Raw genomic sequence first — 22,891 nt, forward strand, 5'->3', positions numbered from 1 at the left:
TAGTTATATAAAAATGGTCATTATGAAAAAAACACTAGCAGGAAAGAAAGATAATGATAATTTCATTGTTAAGTAACATACCTCATGATTAATTTATCATTTTATGCCATAAAATGGGGTCATAGTTTAATGCCATGTTTAACTATAAACCCATCTTGAAGTTTGATTTGTTTAAAATCAAAACAGCTGGAAATGGTGATCATCATCCAGTCCTCCAGTGTGGGGAGCTACAAGACAAAAGCATTGTTGATGACAGAAAGCAGCAAGTTAATACAACACAGAAACAATGAGAGGAATAAGATTGTTGTCGCTGTTGTGGGTATGTGTGCATGTAATGTGCATAGACCCATGTGTGTGTTAAAGTATATAAAGTTAATGAAGATTTTTGCCTGAATTTTATTATCAAAAATGAGAAAAAATCATACAAATATTCAAGTTTTAAGATTGCTTTTTAAGATTATGGTTTGATGCATTAAAACTTAGACAATTGTTGGAAATTTAGGATATTATGAAATGCTTGACAGGCACTGATAGCTGTTAGGATAACTATGAAAGATACATATTAGCTTTTATAACATCATTTCTGGATTATGAGGGCATTGAATTTGGATCAACAGCTAAAACCTCTTTAAAAAAAAGTTAAAAAGAATATCTACATAGGGGTACAGAGGCCCATTTCCAGCAACCATCACTCCTGTGTTCTAAAGGTACATTGTGTTAGCTAATGAAATGAGCTGTTGAAAGGCTAACTGATGATTAGAAAATCCTTGTGCAGTTATGTTAGCACAGGAATAAAAGTGTGAGTTTTCATGGAAAACATGAAATTGTTGGGTGACTCCAAACTTTTGAACGGTAGTGTACATGCAGGTGAGACGATGGCTGTCTCTATAAAAGAAGTCTGACCTTTGTTTGCACTCCTTTGCTCAGACTCAAGTGCAGCCTGTCTAATCTGGAACAGCCGAGTGAAAGCGCTCAGTACAACGTGAAATAGGAAAGTTCTGGCAAAAAGAATGACAGAAGTCAAACAGAGGTGAGTTTTATACTTCACTATCGCAAACACTGAAGCACATGGTGAATACAAGAAGGGCAGGGCAGACAATGTGGTCATGACTGGGCTCAGAATGGGTCACTGTGTACTGACTCACAGACTGGCAGTGGATGGCCACCATCCTGATGGAAAATGCAACTGTAAATGGTGCTCTGACAGAAACTATAGCACGGAGAGAGGCCTCATGTGCAGGCAGAGCTGTCAGAAACTAGAGTCACAGAGCCTTCACTAAAATGATTCAGCTACTCAGCTCAGAACACTGAAGCAGTGAACGTTTATTTTTCTGTATCAATAGATTCCCTTAGGAAATCTGTGGAGTGCAGCGACACCTCTTTGCTGCATTTAGTCTGCCGCAAATCTCACCAGAGGAAGAAGGTGGCTTCTGCAGTATCACCTCCAGCGCACTAGGCGGCGCCCGTCAGGTGCACGGAGGCTTTAACGAAAAGGGAAGATTGGTTTTCTTCTTTTCTCTATTATGAATGAAGTCTATTCTCTGAATTTAGCTTTAAACCTGTGATTATCAGACATTATCAATACGGTGCTGATAACGAGCTGAACTAAGCTCGTATAAATCCCTTCAAGATGTCTGCGAGCGCCGTGTATGTCTTGGATTTGAAAGGAAAGGTAAGATAACGGAGCAGCCTCGCTAAGCTAACGTTAGCACAGCTAGCCGCAGAGCTAACATTCTTGGTTGACAGATCATGATGCGGCACAAGTTGCTAACGTGTCAGCAGGGGTTTATACGCGGTGTTAATAGTCTGTCTCATAGCTAAAGTTTGCAATTTGCACCAAAACAAGGAGGAGAATTTCATATAATTGACATGAATAAAAAAAAACATCAAGCGATAACAATAAGTAAAACACCGTAAAACTAGGTCAGATGACCAGCTGTTAGCCACAGGGAATGTAAAGAGACTTCCAAAGCTCCTTAAAAATGTACTCTAAAATGTCTTCCCTGTGTACAAGGATTACATGCTTTTTTTTTTTATTGTGTTTTACATTTGATCATGACCGTGTTAAGGTAAATCAAGAAACCTCCAGTTTAACATTTTTGCCCACGGCTCTGGTTTCAAACAGTTTAAGAAGCAGGTGCATCATCAGTACATAAGTGAACTTATTGTAACCACAGAATGTTTAAGGTGACGGTTTAAATTCCTTTTCTTGTTATATCAGGTGAAACTCATCCTGATGTTACGTAGAGCCCCATCAATATACCTGTTGGTTCGTGGGTCATTCTAGAATTGGAGGACATTTTACGTCCCACCCATCAAATTTCAAATAATCCATGTACAAAATCTTGAAACATGCAGTTGTTGTGTAAATTTACTTATCCTGAGACCAAATCTGATAAAACTAGGAGAAAATAATGTTTGAAAATATTTTTTTTAAATACCAGATTAGTCTGGAGTACCCCCTAAAATACAATTTTTCTCTTGTCCCACCCCGATGATGACCAAACTAAATCTCAAATCAAACATCCATTCATTATCTGGACACCGCTTAATCCTCATTAGGGTTGCTGAAGTCTATCCCAGGTGACTTAGGGTAAAGGCAGGGGGCACCTTGGACAGGTCACCAGTCTATCACAGGGCTACACAGAGAGACAGACAATCACACTCACATTCACACCTATGGACAATTTAGAATCAATAGAATCAATCAATTTAGAACTTCAGCATGTTTTTGGACTATGGGAGGAAGCCGGGGTACCTGGAGAAAACCCATGCATGCACAGGGAGAACATGCAAACTCCACGCAAAAAGATCCCGGGAAGGCCGGAATCCGGAATGCGAACCAGGGATCTTCTCGCTGCAAGGCGAAATTGATAATCACCAAGCCACTGTGCAGTGCTCAAATATAACAGTTAAATTCAATTTAAATCTATTATTAATCTATTATTTTCTTTGTTGTTGATGTCTCTTTTAATTGTGGGAAAACATTTTTAAATCAACATAATATTTTAAATAATAATTATTATGCACAGAATGTGTGTCCCACCACATGCACCCAACCCAGTTAGCATAACCTTTTTAACTGGTAGAAGAAGAAGAAAACAGTAAATCACATGATACGCTGGAATTAACATCATCAAACAGTTTTCCACAAGACTGGGTAGAGCAAAGCTATGTCCGCTCTTTTATTTTTCATATTTTCATAACATTGTCAGCCTTGATTGAATGTCTCATTCTACTTCATGCAACCCTGTTATGCATATTATAGGATAACACAAATTCTTTTTGCTTTTTTCCATCAGTAAGTTTGTCATCTTGGTCAGCAGTAACAGCTAGCTAAATATCTAGCTTCTACTCCTGAGAAAAAGCTAACATTAGCATGGATTAGGAACCCCGTTACTGATTAGAGTAGGGTTAGCAAACAACAAATATAGCATGTAATTAAAATTGTACCACTGATGTGTAAGCTGAGCCAATCAAGCCTTTGATAGTTTATTACCTATTATTGATGACTATGGAGCAGAAAATTGTAAAAGAGAAGGTCTATTTTTCAAAAATTTTGAAGCCCAAACGTCCTCCAATTCTGGAATGACCGTCATATTATCCTGTCACTGATTGATCAGTATCACCATATGTGTTGTCTGATGTACGACGATATAAAATCTTTCTTGTACAGAACGTAATACGGAAAAAGATGCTTGGGGTAACTTATTAAGTGAGGTTACAGTACTCTCTGCTCTGTCAGCAGCGCATATAGCAGAGTGTGTATCACAACTGAGCAGACGGTGATGCAATCAAGCTTCATCTTCAGGGTCAGATGCTGACTAGTTTGCTAGAAAGTAAAGGAACAGTAAAAATTATCATTTTCTTTTTCATTACAGTTCTAACGTGCTTCATATATAGAAAAACTGGATTTACCTATTTATTGATATCAGAAGCTTCTCTCCCTAAAATCTGTATTGACACCACAAAGACAGTATAGATCAGGCTGTAATGGTCTGAATAAATATCATCATGATGGTAGGTACAGATGAACACATTTGAAAATACTCCTGGTTTTGGTTCTATTCGTATCTTACAGTGATGTAAAATTTTGTGCCATTTAAATACTATTTAACTACCACACATCCGTAATATTTCTCTATTTTTCAGAAGGTCTGCAGCTAATATTCAATAACACGACATGCTGAACATATACGGTCTGTTGTTTTCAGGTCCTTGTGTGCCGAAATTATCGTGGAGATGTGGACATGTCAGAGATTGAGCACTTCATGACTCTTCTGATGGACAAGGAGGAGGAGGGTACGCTCTCTCCAATCCTGGCCCATGGGGGAGTCCGCTTCATGTGGATCAAACACAATAATCTCTACTGTATCCTTACTGGTCACTGTATAGTATTTGTGTCCAAACACCGTGTTGACACTTGGTTCTATATCTTTTCATTTTGCTTATTTCCTTCTTTTGTAGCTAAAATGCTTAACACACATAATATCAGTGGTTGCAACATCCAAGAAAAATGCCAGTGTGTCACTGGTTTTCTCCTTCTTGTACAAAATTGTTCAGGTAGGACTGAAAACTTTCCCTGCTTTGGTCTCCAGCAGTTTTAGTTTGTAACACCAATAGAGCCACATACTTTGACAGCAAAATATGGAGAGATGTCTGAAATTACATTTTTGTCCTTCAGGTTTTTTCAGAGTATTTCAAAGAGTTGGAGGAAGAGAGCATTAGAGATAACTTTGTTATCATATATGAGCTGATGGATGAGCTGATGGACTTTGGCTACCCTCAGACTACTGACAGCAAGATTCTGCAAGAGTGAGTATCTTCATTGCCACAGTCTCACTGCTGTTAACTTGATTTACATTCATTAAACCAATGAAAAATGGCACTATTGGTTACTCTTTTTGATTATTTTTTTGATCTATGTTAAGTATATAAAATCCAAAAACATGATACTCATCAATGGGCTGCACAATGGCTCGGTGGTAAGCACTGTTGCCCTGCAAATAGAAGATCCCCTGAGATCTTTCTGTATGTGTGGGTTTTCTCAGGGTTCTCTGACTTCCTTCCACAGTCCAAAATATGCTGAGGTTACTTGGTAATTCTAAATTGTCCGTAGTTGTTTGTCTGTATATGTAGCCTTACAGTTGACTGGTGACCTGTCCAGGGTGTCCCCTGCCTTCACCCTAAGTCATCTGGGATAGACTCTAGCCCCTCCTGACCCTAATGAGGATTAAGTGGTGTGTAGATAATGGATAGATGGATGATGCTCATCAGTCCCATAGTGAAAATTACTGTCTCCACAGTGTTTCTTTGGTCTGACCGGCCAATCAGTTGATTAAAATGTATTCTGTGTTAACAGAATCCATTTATTCTGTGTTATTCTATGTTAACAAAATCAATTTTGGGGGTGTTTAGGGATGTAATGGCATGCTAAATTCATGGTTCAATATGTATCAGAGTTTTGACGTCATGTTTTGACACATTTTCAGTACTCTGATCCATCCATTTCTATACCTGGTTATCCTGTGAGGGGAAGCTGAAATGTATTTCAGCTGACACAGGGTGGAAGGCAGGGTTCATCCTGGACTGAGGGCCAGTCCATCACAGGGCCAAAACAGAGAAACACATAACCAAGCACACTCACACCTACGACCAATTTGGAATCATCGGTTAACCCAACGTTTGCCTTTGGACTGTGTGAGTAAGCTGAAGCACCCACAGAAAATTCATGCAGTCACAGGAAGAACATGCAGAGTCCACACATAAAATACAAGTAAAATACTAAGTGTAAAGATTTAAAAGTGCCACATCGACCGTGATTCTTACTGGTGCCGTTAATACACTGAAATGTTGTCGTACTGTCAATAACATGGAATACATAACAAAGGTAGAGTTTATATGTGTAATTGTTTGGATCACATGGCACATTGAACAGATGTCTGCAACTGAACTAAGCCATTCAGGATGAATTATATGAAACAGAAAAAATGGTAGCAACGATTGAGATGCTTTGATTAGCACATTTCGTATTTTTAACTCACAATGCACTTTACAATTTGCCGTTGTTAATTATCTCTAAAACATTTCCTCTCGTTTCCACAAACTGGTGCAGCACACTATGTGAAAACAGCTTCTGGACTAGTATTACGTTTCATACATTGCTTATTATGCAGCAGTTAAGGCACGTGCTACAGATTTCTTTTTCCGTTTTTGTGGTATTGTTGTGTCATTTCTGTATGTCTGCAAGTCAAAAGGAGCTTACTGTCTTTACCATAAAGAACTGTAAGTGACCGTTTACACTTCCAGGAGTGTGATTGAAGAAGTCATGTAGCTAACTCTGGATTTCCCCGTGTTCTCTGAATACAGTAATAAGTCACACAGTCCTCCCTTTTAACCATCAACGTCTCTTATCTTCTTTGATGGTTTCTGGGAACTAATGCGTGCAGACTGTTAATGTCCCCTTTTTCAGTTTTGCCTCAGTGTTTGCATTTTTGTCTCTCAGGTACATAACCCAAGAGGGTCACAAGCTAGACACTGGTGCCCCGAGGCCTCCTGCCACAGTCACCAATGCTGTCTCCTGGAGGTCAGAGGGCATCAAGTACAGGAAGAATGAGGTCTTCCTGGACGTCATTGAGTCAGTCAACCTCCTGGTAGGAACTCCTTGTTTTAGAAGGCCTGTGTTGCTTAAGGAATGCCTGTCACAGTGTTTGTAAACTTCCTCCCTGCATGCGTCACAACATACTCAGAGTGTTCAGTGTGATCTTGCTGTTCTCTGTGCTGTGATTTTTGTTTTGAGTGACTAAAGGTTTGAACCCATCTCTGAACCCATGATACTTGATCCCCCTGTCTTTCAGGTTAGTGCCAATGGTAATGTTCTACGGAGTGAGATAGTTGGTTCCATTAAGATGCGTGTCTTCCTGTCTGGAATGCCTGAGTTGCGGCTGGGTCTTAACGACAAGGTTCTGTTTGAAAACACTGGACGTGAGTTTCTCTTTACTAGATTTACACCGCTGTTCAAAAGTTTGGAGTCACTTAGAAATGTCCTTATTTTTGAAAGAAAGCATTTTTCGACTCCGGAGCTGCATGTGGCTCTTTCATCCATCTGTTGTGACTCCCTATGGCTTTAGAAAATAAATAATGAGTATTTCATTCAAATTTGTTTTATTTTAGCTTGTTAGTTTTTAAAATGCAATTCAAAATTTGAAGATTATGGTGATCTTGTAACATCAAAATAAAACATCCTTAATTTTTTATCAGTCAAAATATGTGGCACAATCGAAAATGTGCGACGCATCCCGGCATGCAAGTATGCATTTGAAGCATATACTAAATTATAATTCAGGCGATTATATGCATTACTTATTTTTAACACGGTTTTTTCTTTAATTAATTGATTGAAATTAACAAGTTAAAATCCCAGCTCAAATAAATATTTTAATTTCCTATTATTTTGCATATATTCATAGGGTTAGGGTTAATGTAATTTTGTTTTCTCTGTAGCAGTTCATTGATTTCATAAATGCAACACACAAAGGTTTTTTAAACATAGCATGAAGGTAAAAAAACGATATGTTGTTTTACATGTCAAAAGGGTTTTATGGCTCCTGGTGTTTTCTTTTCTGTGGGAAATGGGTCCAAATGGCTCTTTGGGTGTTTAATGTTACTGACCCCTGATCTGGACATTGTTAATGTGGTAAATTACTATTCTACGCTGATTTTTAATGGAATATCTACATAGTTGTACAGAGACCAGTTTCCAGCAACCATCACTCCTGTGTTCTAATGCTACGTTGTGTTTGCTAATTGTGTTGAAAGACTAATTGATGATTAGAAAACTCTTGTGCAATTATGCTAGCACATGAATAAAAGTGTGAGATTTCATGGAAAACGTGAAATTGTCTCGATGACCCCAAACTTCTGAACGGTAGGGTATGTTAATAATTAATTCAAGCTCAGTGATTCGTTATTTTTTTCAAATATTTCAAAAGCAACAGTCAGCATATCATTCTGGCTCTCATTGTTTTGACAGTTGTCATCAATACAACGCTTCAGGCTATCTAGGTGAAAAATGATATTTGCAAGTATTATTCAATGTAATTTCTACCCCTTCAGGCAGTATGTCTAAATAGCTTCTGTTATTTATTTGTCTAGGAGGAAAGAGCAAATCAGTAGAACTGGAGGATGTCAAGTTTCACCAGTGTGTCCGTCTGTCTCGCTTCGAGAACGACCGCACCATCTCCTTTATTCCTCCTGATGGAGAGTTTGAGCTCATGTCCTACCGCCTCAACACTCATGTGAGTAATATTTGCCTGAGCTACAAGAATAGTGAGAAAAACTGAGTCCAAACTTGAAGAAGGGTCTAAAGTGTCCTTACACTTGTCAAGCATTACCTTGTTTTGGCCTTTTTTGCTTAAGAAAACCAACCAGTCAGCCGTACACAAAGTTAGACACCAAAATACTGCAGCTGTCGATTATTTTGGTAATCGAGTATTCTATCGATTATTCTGGTGATTAATCGAGTAATTGGATTCCACGCATGGCATGCAGCATCAAAAGTACAAGTGAGCGAGCTGTGCAACAAAAATAACCGTCCTGGCGGAACACAGGTGGACATCTGTGGTGTATTGTACACATATAGTATAGTGCAGTGGTGTTCATCTGAAACTCACAGCTATGGGAACCTGACATGGATTTAGTTGGTGATGCAGAAATCGCAGTGTTTTTTCATGTTTGGTCCATTTGAACTGCTGGTTCTGCAGCTGATAGAACACAAATAAGAAAACTGATTAGTTTATTAGTATTGATTACAGAAAGTATTCAATCAGTAACATTAGTTTCACTTTGATTTGGCCACAAATTAAAGCGATTTCCATCATTGTGAGACACTGTCAGACCTACAGGCACTTCAAAACAATATCATGTTTAAATATATGAAGTTTGATAGTTTTATTGTACAGCTGTCTGTTATCAATAATTAGCTATATTGATCGGTAGAATAAATATATTACACAATTTTACAGTCTTCTGCTAGCATTCTTGTCTGACATCATATCCAGTAGCAGCTTTTTACAGTCATGCATTTTTAAATGCCACATTGTTCTTCATTAAAACAACTGAATGTGTTTAGCTACCTGAAGCAGCTGAACACGTTCGGTTCATGTTGTTCAGAAAACGAATCAAATGATCGTTCAACGCTCCTGTCAGTGTGGACAAATTGGAAGCAGAAAGTTTGAGTTAACAAAGAAAGTTGATGATCACCTTCATACCTGTTAACTCTGACTGAGGTTTTAGTTTTTGTCGAGCCAACTTAAAGAAAGTTTGACTATGTCAAACTGCCTTTGTAGTTCAGCCTCTGATCTACTAAATGCTGTAAACACTAGAAAAGCTGCACCGGTTAAAATAGAAGTGTCCCATGACATTTAAAATCCCCTTATAATTTATTGATTATCGGGCCGGGTCCGTATAGGATGAAGTCTGGGTCTGGATGCAGACTACGATCCACCAGCTAGTGACCTGGGGTCCAGTATGTAGTGGATTAAATGAAGCCTTGATTCAGAGGATTTTGCATCGAGGAATTTTAGGAATTGAATTACTCTAATAACTCAAGGCATCATTTCAGCCCCACAGACAATTAGTTGTAATGAAAATGGTTACATTTCCTAAGACAAACAAATAATATGTGAATCTGTTCCTTACTTTAAATTGAATGAGGTTGTCCTTAGTATTCCCTACAGAAGGCAGCCGTCCAATTAGAGCTAAACCTTAAAGCCACTGATGAAAACGAAACAATTGTACACATCCAATAAAGATCAAAATGGCTTTTCAGCAAGTATTTTTATCGCAGTGGACGCCTGGGGTAGCTGTTTTGCAGCTAATAGAGGATCCAAATAAAGAAATAAATGTGACAAGCACAGAACTGGTATGAACAACAATAATAAGAATAAGAACTTTATCTAGATCTTTTCAAAAATGGTCTTAAATAACTTCACTGTAAAACCCTTGATTCTTGACTCCAAACAGCAGTTAATAGAAATATTGTGGCAACACTGAGGGAAATGGAGAGTAGTCAAGCAGAATTAAAAAAATTACTCCTGCACAATCAGTCACTTGTTGTAAGAACTGCTTATCTGAGCGTACCATTCATCTGCAACAGCCCATCAACTTTAACTACTACATCAACAGTTCAGCAGTGTTTTAAATAAAAGTAGTAAAAGCGGTTGAATCACGGCCATATACTTCAGTACTGGGTCTGCAATCATGATTCATTGCCATATGGTACTTCATGTTTCTCTTTTTTTATATACAGCAGCTCACCAGATAAACTACTCGACCTGAACTGTAAATCCTAGAGGTTGTACTTTTCAAAGATGTTTACAATTTTTTTGGAAGGCAATGTCAGTGCACCACGTAAATATTTATGGACAAAATTCCTTAACTGGAAAAAAACAAAAGAGATGGGACCTTGGCCAATTCAGCCTTTGCTCAAATGAGGTAAATCTGCTTTGTAATCAACCAGACTGAAGACCACTGTAAATGCCAAAAGCATTAGTCTTGAAGGGAAGTGGAAAATCCTATACAGTGACTAATATAGTTGACTATAGGTGTTTAAACTGGAATCATATTCTCAGTAGATATTTCACAATAGAGTTTCCAGTAAGCATGCAAGAGGAGAAGTATGATAGTGGAGCAGATGTGTTTGAGTTGTAGTTACTAGCAACTTCTGTGTGTACAGAACACAAGAAACGCTTTCTTAATTGACCACATCTGTCCACATGTGCATATATAACATCTGCTTATATACTCTAATATAAACCTGAAGCCTTGAAACTTACTGAAAGTCTTGTCTTGAAGGTTTTAAAAACAATATTTTTAATCAGTATAAAATTTATTTTGAAGGTAATATAGTTCATCCCTTAGCGTGTGAAGTAATTATTTAGACAAAAAGTCATAGGATTAATCTGTATAACTGAATCTGCTTCAAGACTTTTGGATCTTCCCTGTGCCTGAGTGCTTTCTCTATAAGTCTGTTGCACTTATTAGCTTAACCCTAGCAGCACAGCCATGTTCACAGCCCGTCACCTCGGCTCAATTGCTCTAGAAGCATTTATTGTAGCGAAGTCTTGCACATATCAAATAAACTGGATAATTTGACCTTTCCATCAATGCTAGGTGCTTGCCTGTGTGATGAAGTGTTATGATTAAAAAAAAAAAATCTCCATGTTACATCAGATCACAGTTACAAACTGCATACAGCTGTGTGTTCATCTCCTTACCAATTGCTCTTGTCTGAAATACTATCTGGATATTTTTATATCTATGGAATGCACTCGATGCATATTAATTTTATATCACAAGAAAGAACAAAACTGGAACTTTGTAATTCTGCAAGTTACACATTTGTACACACCATTGTAATAAGGTTATGAAACAGATGAAACTTCTTCAGCGTAATAAGTTTACTAATTTCTTCTCCCATTCTCAAACTCCTGCTTCTCTGTTGAATAAGTCACAAAGTCCCCATCGTTTCATAACACAGACCTAGCACATATCAAAATAAACAGCAGAAATCACCCTTTCTTTTTTTTAAGTTATGTTTTTGGTTTTTTTAGCCTTTACTGTAGGTGTAAGTAGAGGGAGACAAGAAACGTGGGGTCAAGAGAGTAGGGGAAGGGCATGCAGTAAATGGCCGTGGGTCAGACTCAAACCCATGGCTGCTGCGTCATGGTCCCTGTTCATGGGTCACCCGCTCAACCAGTTGACCTATGGGGCACCCAGAAGTCACCCTTTCTGACAGTCATAGCTATTAGTCTGTGTGCTTAAGATTAGTGCTTTCTTGAAATGTATATTATTCTACATTCGGCATTGTCTCTGACGCAGGACTGACATGAATATCCCATTTTGTATGAAAAATACAAGCAAAATAATGCATTTACTTTACGTTGCAATGATTTAAAAGTTGTGCTAAAAAGATGAGTGCAGGTCATCTGTGCTCAAGAAGGCAGTAGTGAGATCCTAGACTCAGGCCTTTGTTTGGAGTTGAAGTGGTGAGGGGGCGAACATGTCCTCCATTTGCCACCTCTGCGGGTGGGCTGCTGTATGTGAGCATTTCCGTGATATAATAATGATAGATACGTTTGACAGGCATTTCGAATCACCAGTTAGTCTCAGCATGTTTTTGGACTCGCACAGGGAGAACATGCAAACTCCTTGCAGAAAGATCCCCGGCCCAGGCTGGGATGCGAACCAGGGATGGTGCTCACCACCGATCCACTGTGCAGCCCATATTAGCCATATATTTTTCCTAATTTTAAAGTCATACAGTATATCACATCGTCATGGTTCTCATAATGCCAGATTTCAGACAATGCCTCTAACACGAGTATAAAAAAACATGCTCTAATGCCAGCATTTTATGGTGAGATATGTATAAAGACATTACGATTTAAAATACAAAATATTTTCCCTTGATATAAAAGCTACTATATAACATCTGCACGAATTATCATGTTACACATATTAAACTTAAATGTAAAGCTAGTGAAATAACCCTGAAAACAGCCTGGGGCTCATAGGGTTAATACATATGTGCTGATAGGTTTGTAAATGTCAGCCAAGAAGTAACGAGATACAGCAGTACAGAAGAGGTTTGAGGTCATTTGAAATACATCACATAGTTATAGAGTTCCTCTACCCAAGAGCACTGATTGTTTTCAGCCATAACATGTCCTGCCCCCATAGCTTGGTCACAATTTAAACAGGCAGATTTAAGGCTATGCACTGTGTCAGTGAAAACAACAATATGCTAAGAGACATGTTGCATAATAACACAGTGCGTGAAGTGCCTCCCAAGTTTTGTGCAATCTGTGTTTTTCCCTAGATGTCCTCAGCAACACTGAATTCACACATTCAGCCTAATTGCACATAATTCAAAAAATGAGTAAAGGACTATTTTGTTGTTTTTTGTTGGCCAAAGTAGAAACAATGCAAATTTATGTCCTATTCCTAAAACGTTTGTTGTTTTTTTTATTGTAGTAATCCCTGCTATCCACTAGGTGGTGACAGTGTCATGTCATTTTAAAAAGACATGCTCTTTCTAAGTGGGAAAAGTGGACTGAAAGTCTAAATTCTAATTGGTAAAATATGTGTTGTTGTCTTAGGTGAAGCCCTTGATCTGGATTGAGTCTGTTATTGAGAAGCACTCCCACAGTCGCATCGAGTACATGATCAAGGTAGGTCACTTTTTCATTCAGTGAGCTGCCATCTCATTTGTAGGAGAGCTCTAGTCTCTGTCATACCTAAGTCTCATGGTTAAAAAGAGTGAAATGACAGATGATTGGACTGTTATGCAGTTCAGACTGGCTTATGGTATATTTGCTGTCATAGGGATGTATGCTGCAGTGATTATCAGACTGTTTATGTTGTATCATGCTGTCATCCCTGGCAACCCTGACAATATAATGCTTAAGACAATAATTAAGTCCTGCTTTAATACCTTGTTTAGGCAGCACATTGTGTTAAACTTGACCTACTTGTTTCTCAGGCAAAGAGTCAGTTCAAGAGGCGTTCCACTGCCAACAACGTGGAGATTCACATTCCTGTGCCAACGGACGCTGACTCGCCCAAATTCAAGACCACAGTGGGCAGCGTGAAGTGGGTGCCTGAGAACAGCGAGATCGTCTGGTCAATCAAGTCTTTCCCTGTGAGCAAAAAGCATGACTCATGAGTTTCATACGGACGGTCACCGGCAACTGTGTAATCTTCCTCTTGGGTTTTGAGCTTTTGTTTGCTTATGTTGTTCAACTAACTCCTGTCATGCAAAAAGGTTGTGTCTTCATTCCTCCTTTACTTATTGTTAATATAAACGTTATATAATTGTTATATTCCTCTTTGAAATCGTGAGGAGCAGCTGAAAACTTTCCAAGAACTCTTTTGAATATAAAGTTTTCTTTTGATAAGTTCAAATACAGTAGGTTTGTCATCAGTTTTGATCTTATATTAAGCAGTTTGTGTTGCAACTTGTCACAGGGAGGAAAGGAGTATCTGATGCGAGCCCACTTCGGTCTGCCAAGTGTAGAGGCTGAAGACAAGGAGGGGAAGCCACCAATCAGTGTCAAGTTTGAGATCCCGTACTTCACGACCTCAGGGATCCAGGTATGTTCCCAGTCAACACGACTTCTGTAAAGCAGTGATTCCACAAGTATTTAGTTGAACACAAACGAAAAGGTATTTATCACAAGAAAATGTACTAAAATGTTATCATTCCTACATAAAGAACCATCTGGGAGCAGATTAACATGAATGCAGCTTATTTGCAGCAGCTGCTGTTTGATTATTGTTCTGGATTTAGAATTTTCAGTATGTAGGAACGTCACACATCTGCCCTCTCTTTCCAAGGCAGGGATTTAAGCAATTCACATTTTTGTGTTTTTGGCCAGAGGGGGCAGTAAGGTAGCACTGTTGAACTCTGAGGCTCCTTTTGTGGTAAAGAAAATTTCTACTTACGAACTGATCAGAAAGCAACTGTTCATCAACTTGAACTTGACATTCAGCCTTTATGTTAAGCACAGTGATCTAAAATGTCAGTCGTAGTAAGAGGTCAGTAGATTCATTGGACTTTGATTGTGATTCACATGCCACTGAGAGAGAGCTAATGTTTATATTTCATGCTTCCTTCATATTTAAATACAATCTCTTGCTGACCGCAGACTTACACAGATGTTCTCCTCTCACTGTATAATCACAGCTGTCCTGTGATTATATGTGCTGCACCACAACACAAAATTAAGTTTTCCTATGTCTTGATGTCAGGAAACGATGGCAACTTGACAAATGTCATTTGAAAAATATAATATCATTGCCTCCAGTGTTTTCCACAGGTACATTTACATAATTACACACCAGTGTTACACTACCCAGAAGTCATTTGGCTTGTAACTTTTGCCTAAAGCAAAAGCTCTTAAAATATTCTTTAAAAAAATCTTAGAGGTCAGGTGATTTGAGCCTGACATTGTAAAATATTGGTACATTTATGTAAAAAACTGTTGTTTAAAGGGGACAACAGACATCAATGCTTCTGCCTTAAATGAACAAGAAGAAGAAGTTACTAGTTAAAATTTTTTGGGGAAAACATTAGGAAATGTTTTTATACATTAACCATGCTAGTTTTTAGCTTCATATCAACAGTATTTTACTTTGGCAGCATTTTAATTGTCAGCTTGCGCATCTGTCGACGTGATCAACCTCTTCATCAACAATTCTGCCCTAATTTGAATAGTGTTATTACAAACAGTCAAAAACTATGACATTGCAGTGAACAACTGTGTAGCCACACTGTGATTACAAAATGTGCTTAAGAAAGCAGCTACATGCATATTTGTCATAGATGCTCGTAAATAACTACTGATTCCACAAACCAAATATTCATTATGGATAATGAAATAATATTGCAACTGCTGGTATGTAATTAATCCTGCAAAATGGAGAGACTGTTGGCACTAGACCTCTACAGCCTGCCCAGCTTGGTATTTGGGTGTTAGTGAATTCTGATAGCACTGGAAACATTCAAATTATATCTGAACTTCTTATTTTAAAGCTTGCCTTAGTAATGACCAATGTATTTTTGACTGTAAACCCTGTGACCAGCTCTAATTCTTCAAAACTGTTGGAGATCTGAGTCTTCTGCTAACACACTCTCATTTATGTCTTAACTTTCAATACTGTTTTCTGCATGACTCTCATTAAAAGAGCTAAGAGGTCATATTTTCCAGCCTCTCTACATTTCCTATAATAGTCAATAAAGCGTTATTAGTTTAGTTGTATGGACATTATGCAGCCCACTCGGAAACAAGTAGCTCAAACCCAAGTTAATTGAAATGCATGACACTTATAATTGGGGTGGGTTTGCCAGTATAAGAATGCTTGCCATTTTCCAAGGTAATTTGGCAGTTGAAAGAAATAATCCCCTTTTCTTTCCTTCCTTTAAATCTTTGCCAATCCATAATTGAACAGATACTCGAATAAGAGCAAGTGCATTAAATCAGTGGTGCAACAAGGCAGATTTGGACTGGCTTTGCATATTTATGGAATAAAGCCTTTTCCTACACTATAAATTGACTTCATTTATGTGCAAATGTCAAATTTACTCACACTATTCTCTACATTTGAAGTCATATATTTAATGTTCAATGTCTTCGTCGACATAATTCAGACTTGCTCATCTGTGTTTTGAAACAGTTGTAGTTTTGGTGATGGATCCTCTTTTGTGGTTTTCAACAAACCTTGATGGCTCATATTCAAAAACAAGATGATAGAGTGTTTCCTGTTCACTTCATTCTGCAGACCCGCCCTGCAGAGGTGTCATTGCCGTCAGTGAGATAAAGAGATAACCTGTTTAAAAAATATTGCCAGTCTTAACCATATGACCTTGGATATGCCAAGTTAAAAATTATACTGATGTTTAACAGAAAACTTTGTATTTCCATGTAATGTTTAGTTTGTTTTAAAAGCAGATCTTTTAGCAATGATGCCTTCACTATAAATGGACATCTATACTGGCTGGTGGAGGAAATTTTTCAAAGAATCAGTACAAAGTCAGTCTATCTGAGGTATCCATTTCCATTGTTCTGTTCAGTAAGCCGTCTAAAACTAAATCACATCACAGAAACCACAAACTTGCCAATGAAGCTCCCCCATTCACAGGCCAAATGCCAGAAAACTTATCTTCAGCTCACTTGGTATTATCTTGGAAGGAAGTCACCTGAAAAGGTCTGAATGTGAAAACCACAATGCACCCTGGAGACTTTTTGGGTTTAACGTTCTTCAACTGAGATGCTTGTGGTTGTTCAGTCAGGCTGAACTAATAAGCTCAACTAATTTTTACTAACCAATGGTTTAAGAAGATAAATTAAAGATATAGTTTTAGCTCAGTTTGTCATTGGGATTTGTAATATTTTCAGGAAAACAGAAACTATACTATAGTGCACTTTGGGCAGATAACAGACATGTTATTTTGATGTATCACACTGTTACGCTGTGCTGTGTACATAGAGAAAAGTGTGCTTGAATTTCAACTGAACTGTAGTAGACAAGTTTCTCAAGGTCTTCTGCCAAATATTGCTCCACTTTGGTTACCAAAAGCTCAAGAAAATTTTTCCCCATGTTTGCATCCATGCTGTGGTGCACTTACCATCACAGAGGCAAACTATTAAGAACTATATTCCCACCAAACCCCTGTGTCAAGCCTGTAACCTTTCCCTTATTATAGGGCAACAGCAGACCGGGTCTCAGACTCTAATGCAGCCAGTAACACCACTCAACGTGTGAGAAGAGGCTGTGAAGTTTAATTAGACACATGTATATATCAAAGCATGAGAAAGTTCCTCTTAACTCTACCACTAAGTGTAGGGGAGTGCACATGTGAAGTATGTATGATGCACGTAACTCCACCTTATAAATTTAACTAGAAAATGGAGTAACCCTACACTTTGACTGAGTGGCAGTAAGAGCAGAGCTGTTGTTATATTCTCAAATCTTGCTTCCTTAGGTGATGTCGAGGGAACCCAAACAAGTTGGCAGATGGTTTTTTGGCCATAGCGTCTTCCAAAAGCCTGATAAATCCAGACCACACATGTAGTCTGTACTTACTGAACGAGATACAACAAACATCCTCCTTTCCCCTTCTCATCTTACAACCCATAATGATATTTTGCGGAGGATGGCTTTTGATGCCGTTTTGCTGACTGCGTACCCACGGTCAGGCCGACTGCATGTTTGGCTGCTCGGTTCGAGGAGAAGTGCTGTGCCGGCAGACTCGGTGATCCTGTGTCTATGTGTTTGTCGTCATGTCTCTGGTGACCACGGCGCTCTCTCGCTCTGACCTCACTGTGTAGTGGATGGTAATAACAAGGCGGCCAGTAGCGAGGCCTTACCAGAGCCCTGCCGGCACTTGACCCACAAATTCCTGTGCTGTCTGTCCTGCTTTCGGCTGGGAACCGGCATGCTGGAGACATGGCATGGCGACGTCTCATAGAGGGGTCATGTCATCCCTGGAAAATGTGACAGCACATACCTGCTTTTCTCCTAAAATGTTTGTGAGAAAGTCTGCACTGAAAGATAACTCTGTAATTAGTTTGGAGGGTGCAGGAACACTCACATATTGCTACCACAGGATAAAAAAAACATACTGTAGAGAAATAAATTCTCATTGCAGTTGTTGTGGAATCATGATATAAGTTATTATTGTTCAGATAAATTAAATAATAGTTCATCATTTATAAGAGCTGCAAACACAGACTTGTTACAGCGATATAACTTTCCCAAGAAGTTTTATTTCCCCCACCTGACTGAGAAACCCAGTGTGCAATCATGTTCATCAGTGGTCAAGATGGCAGAATATTTTTAGAGTCTCTTCTCGAAATTCAGCTCTGTGCTAACACGGGTCTGGTGAAACATTGGTTAATGGGTTGTGAAAGTTGTATCTTGACTTTGCTGATGTGCATTTTCTTCGCTTTCAGGCCTCAAAAAATACAGTTATGTAAATTAACATTGTGTCCCTTGAAAGCTGTTCTGTAGCTGCTTCCCTCTTCTCAGTGTGACTCATACTATTACTTCCTCATCAACACCACTCTTACTACGCTTACTACAACTTCCAGCTTGCTACAGGCAGCAGTAATCATACATTATATGCTTATAGAATAAAACGCATACATAGGCACTTATAGGAACTTATCTGCTTTTGTTCTGCATGTTAAGAACTTCTTTCTTAAGGTAGAGCTATGAGAAGCTGTTTTGTTGTATACTGTTTTGGAGGCAGTATGCAAAAAATGCACATGACCTACTAATTTCATACTAAAAAATGGAACAGAATAGAAGGAATGAAAATACATATTGCATGTAAATAAACCTGCTACTTTAAAGTAATATTCACAAACAAATGCTACCTTTTTTGTAATATTTAACCTTTTTTTTTTTTTTTGTTTGGTGAGATCTTTGTGGAACTTTGTCAATCTCAACACCATCTTTTTTTGGCTTTTGCAGCTGGGAGTACCACTTTTGCATCCCTTGAACATTGCTCTGTTGGAGCATTCTCAGTTGTAGGCAGTAGAAGAGATCAGGTAGACCAGAGGTGTCAAACTCATCTTAGTTCAGGGGCTGCATGCAGCCCAATTTGATCTCAAGTAGCCCAGACCAGTAAAATCATAACATAATAACCTATAAATAAGGACAAGTCCAAATATTTCCTTTGTTTTAGTGCAAAAAAAGTACATTCTGAAAGTGTTCACCTTTAAAGAACTCTTTGCAAAACATCATGAACAAACTGAAATTTCTTAGGAAAAATAGATGAAATTTTAACAATATTATGCTTCAGTTTATCATTTACACATTAAAACTTACAGATCACAGTGTGTGTACAAAGGCACAAAACAATTAGTTGCAGGTATCTGGAACAATAGAGTATTTTACTTTGTGATTTAAACAACTTGTCAAGATCTAGAAATTATTTTTAACTTACATACATTTCCATATCTGTGTAATAATCTTGACACCACACCATATAAACTAAAGTGGGAACTATTAAGTAAAAGTTTAAGTTATCCCCTGCCTTGTAAATGTATTAAATTTAGTTAGTTTTAGTTTTGAATTTCATTTACTTGCTTTGAAAAATTGCAGTTAATGTCATCTCTGTAATTTTTACACTGCAAAGTCCTCCCACGGGCCGGATTGGACCCTCGGGCGGGACGGTTTTGGCCAGTGGACCGTATGTTTGACACCCCTGAAGTAGACAATCAACTCAAGTGTTTTTTTTTTCATTACACTTGGTTTTATCAGGTTGCATTTATAGGGAATGTGCTTCCTCTGAGCGCTCTCGTTCCACCTACAGTCCAAAGACAAGCAGGTTAGGTAAACTGCTGGCTTTAAATGTAGTGTAGGTGTGATTGCGTCTATACCATCCATTTGACTGCTGCGGACACCATGAATGTGTAGTTGTTATTCTGTTACTTTCCAGTTCAGTTGGCGGACTCGGTTCCATACGTGCGCGGTATATTCACGTCTATATATTCTGAGCATGTGCACTCCTGCTCTTGTAGTGTAGTTGTCACGCAGACACAAATTCTGGGCTGCACGCAGACATCTGCAGGGTGATCTGTGCAGACTCAGGCAGACGTGGGCCAATGCTGAAAATTACATGAGACCAATACTACCTCACACACTGATAGACACGAAACCTTATAGATTGCCCATATCTGCATGAATCTGGGATGGGCTCCAGCTGCCTGTACATCTGACACCATAAGCAATTTGACCTGATGTCAGCAATAGTAGCGCTTATCAACCTTGAACTCTGCAACCTGATTAATGAAAATGTGTTTTTTCTTTAAAACATTTTCTCTTTTTCCCCAACAGGTGCGTTACCTGAAGATCATTGAGAAGAGTGGATACCAGGCCCTGCCGTGGGTGCGCTACATCACCCAAAATGGAGGTAGGTTAAGAGTTCACTGGTACTTGTGCAGAGTGCCCATATGTGCAGATATTAGGCAACAGTTGGGCAATACAGTGCAATGTGGTGGGAACTAACCTTGAGCTGATGCAGTTCTATGAAAAGGGGATACACTGTAGAACATGAGGCAATGTGGCAACGTCCTGCGAAATGTGAGAAAGTGAACTTTTTTCTCTCAAGCTTCCCTGATCTTCATACTGAGATTACCAAGGTTGCACATGTTGGTCTTTTCGTTAATGTTGCCACTAATTGCCAAACATCCTCATCTCATTTCCTTTGTATTCCATTCATTCTGGGTGGAAAGCATCAGCTGCCTCCACTTGATTTCTCTCTGATTCACTCTTTTCATTGTCCATTTGATTAAGTCTTATCCATTTCCTCCCCAGATTACCAGCTCCGGACCCAGTAGGCAGCGCCTCAGCCGGCAGTCGGCAGGTGGAAATCAGACGGGGTGGAGTCAAGCCGCTAATGTGTTATCAATGGCAGGTGGCAGTCACGAGACCAGAGGACTGTCACTATCAATTTTCTTTGTTTTAGTTTTGTATTTGTCAAAGTTTTATTCATTTATGATCAATGCAAATATTAGATGGAGCCTTCTGTTAGCCAAGGTTTGAAAACAAGATTGTTTCACTGCTGTGTGGCTCCTCATATGAGGGAGGCCAAGGAGAGCAGGACCAATGTTTACATCAGCCGTTACAGTGTAGAGTTGTACACAATCAGTCACCGTGGGTCAAATTGTTTTAAAGAGTATGTCACAGTTCTCCTTTAAAGTTACTGTAATCACCTGCACACAGGTCTACAACACACTCGGCAAGTCTGCGTACGGTATTTTTTGTATGAAGCTGCTTTGTTCTGCCACAATTCCAATTTGTTGATTATCTGTATATATTTGTTACATGTTAATGGACGTTGATTCAGTGTTATTAGTTTAAATAACTGTAAATGAAAAGCAGAGTTTTCTCTTTTTGTATTATCTCCTCCATGTGATGCCATTGATACATGCCAGAGCAATGCCTCCCTGCTTGGCTGTTGTGCTTTTTATTTGCCCGTTTGACTCCCTTGACATTCAGCTTTGCAAACAGTAGTAAATGCTGTGAGTTTAAGTTGCTTTTCCACCCCAGTACTTGTTTTCCTTTTCTCTGTCTGTAACCACACTGTATTAAATCATTAAATGTCTATTTAGAGAAAACTGTTCCATCATCTGCTTGCGTCACTTTGTATGTGATGTCACTGCGATCATCACAGTGAGCAGCCAGTGTCACATGCAGGCACCTGTCCAGCAGCCCAACAAGGACTGCTGAAAGGAGGGAAAACTTTGCAGAAAGAGAGAGACAGAGGTGGGGGTTTCCTCTATCAGGCTTGTGGTTGTAGCTAACCCAGGATGGTTATTTCCACCCTCATCCTGGAGGTCTTTTTAAACAGTGAAACTTTTAATACCCTAGGATCCGTGATATCATAGGCAACTGAGTGCAAGCACTCCGTAAACACACAGGAGAGCCGAGAAGGATGTGACTCAAGCTGTGGTCAACGGTCACAGACATGCTAAAGAGAAACGTAGGATGGACCAGCACAGACTTGTTATTGTTCTTGTCAAGCCAGCCTGCAGTGGTCCCACATGAGGTCATTCCTGAAATTTGTCTTGTAAGGGGACTGTAATACTCCTAATTCATGTGAGTCACTTTAGGCAGGTGCTGAAAGTTGTGAGTACATGCCATAATGACCTTAAAATGACAGATTTGTCCTTATTCCTTGTCACATGTTGGACTTGATTCTGTCATTTATATCTAGGTTTATATATTTTTTTCTTTGGAAGTACCTTTTTTTAATTGAAACACCTAAACTGCAGGTGTGCCTCATATGTGAGCAAAGTGTGATTCACTTTCCAAAGAGAGAACACTGTTACTGAGCCTTCAGTGTTCAGGATAGTCATCAAGATAAAATTTACTAAAATATATAAGTCGCTAAAGTTACATTGCTATCTTCAACTTACCTTTTTTCTCCAGATATTTAGTTTTGCATCTTATGAATATGAAATGTGAAATGTTGCAGTGTTAAGCAGTATTTTCTCACGTGATTGAGATGAAGAGAAATCTGAGGATCTGAGAGAAGAAGTCTGCTACATTTGAGAAAAAGTAACCTATCGCTAATGTCGTATTGATGTTGACAGTTTTTGTCTGTGTTGGGACTTGGACTGAAGATTTTGCTGATTTGAACTTCATCTCTGAGTGGGCATGTTGTCCTGCATGAGAATACATGCCTTATCTAGCAGTGTTCTGAATGACAGGTATGAGTCTGATAACACATTCTCAGAGCAGATTAGATTTCTCTTGTCTACAACGAGCTTTTAATTGTCTAGAGTTAGGATGACTCTTGGCTGGCATTAAACTAAAC

At 38.8% G+C, this 22,891-nt stretch overlaps 1 protein-coding gene across 2 annotated transcripts; it reads left to right on the top strand.

The window, feature by feature from the left end:
• Window positions 1-1,470: 1,470 nt before the first annotated feature.
• Window positions 1,471-21,692, top strand: ap1m1 (adaptor related protein complex 1 subunit mu 1). 2 transcript variants are annotated; one of them, XM_023280641.3, is made up of 12 exons: window positions 1,471-1,672; window positions 4,215-4,371; window positions 4,496-4,563; window positions 4,685-4,815; window positions 6,506-6,653; window positions 6,858-6,984; window positions 8,155-8,297; window positions 13,161-13,232; window positions 13,544-13,702; window positions 14,029-14,154; window positions 20,407-20,482; window positions 20,887-21,692. In XM_023280641.3, the coding sequence occupies exons 1-12, from the start codon at window positions 1,631-1,633 to the stop codon at window positions 20,907-20,909; spliced, it is 1,272 nt and encodes a 423-aa protein (XP_023136409.1). In that variant the 5' UTR covers window positions 1,471-1,630; the 3' UTR covers window positions 20,910-21,692. The 2 variants fall into 2 exon arrangements, with proteins under 2 accessions (XP_023136409.1, XP_035808878.1); XM_035952985.2 differs by lacking the exon at window positions 1,471-1,672 and having other exon boundaries at window positions 4,328-4,371; window positions 4,496-4,565; window positions 4,686-4,815.
• The last annotated feature ends 1,199 nt before the right edge of the window (window positions 21,693-22,891 follow it).

This window comes from Amphiprion ocellaris, chromosome 10 (assembly GCF_022539595.1).
Source record: "Amphiprion ocellaris isolate individual 3 ecotype Okinawa chromosome 10, ASM2253959v1, whole genome shotgun sequence".
NCBI lineage: Eukaryota > Metazoa > Chordata > Actinopteri > Pomacentridae > Amphiprion > Amphiprion ocellaris.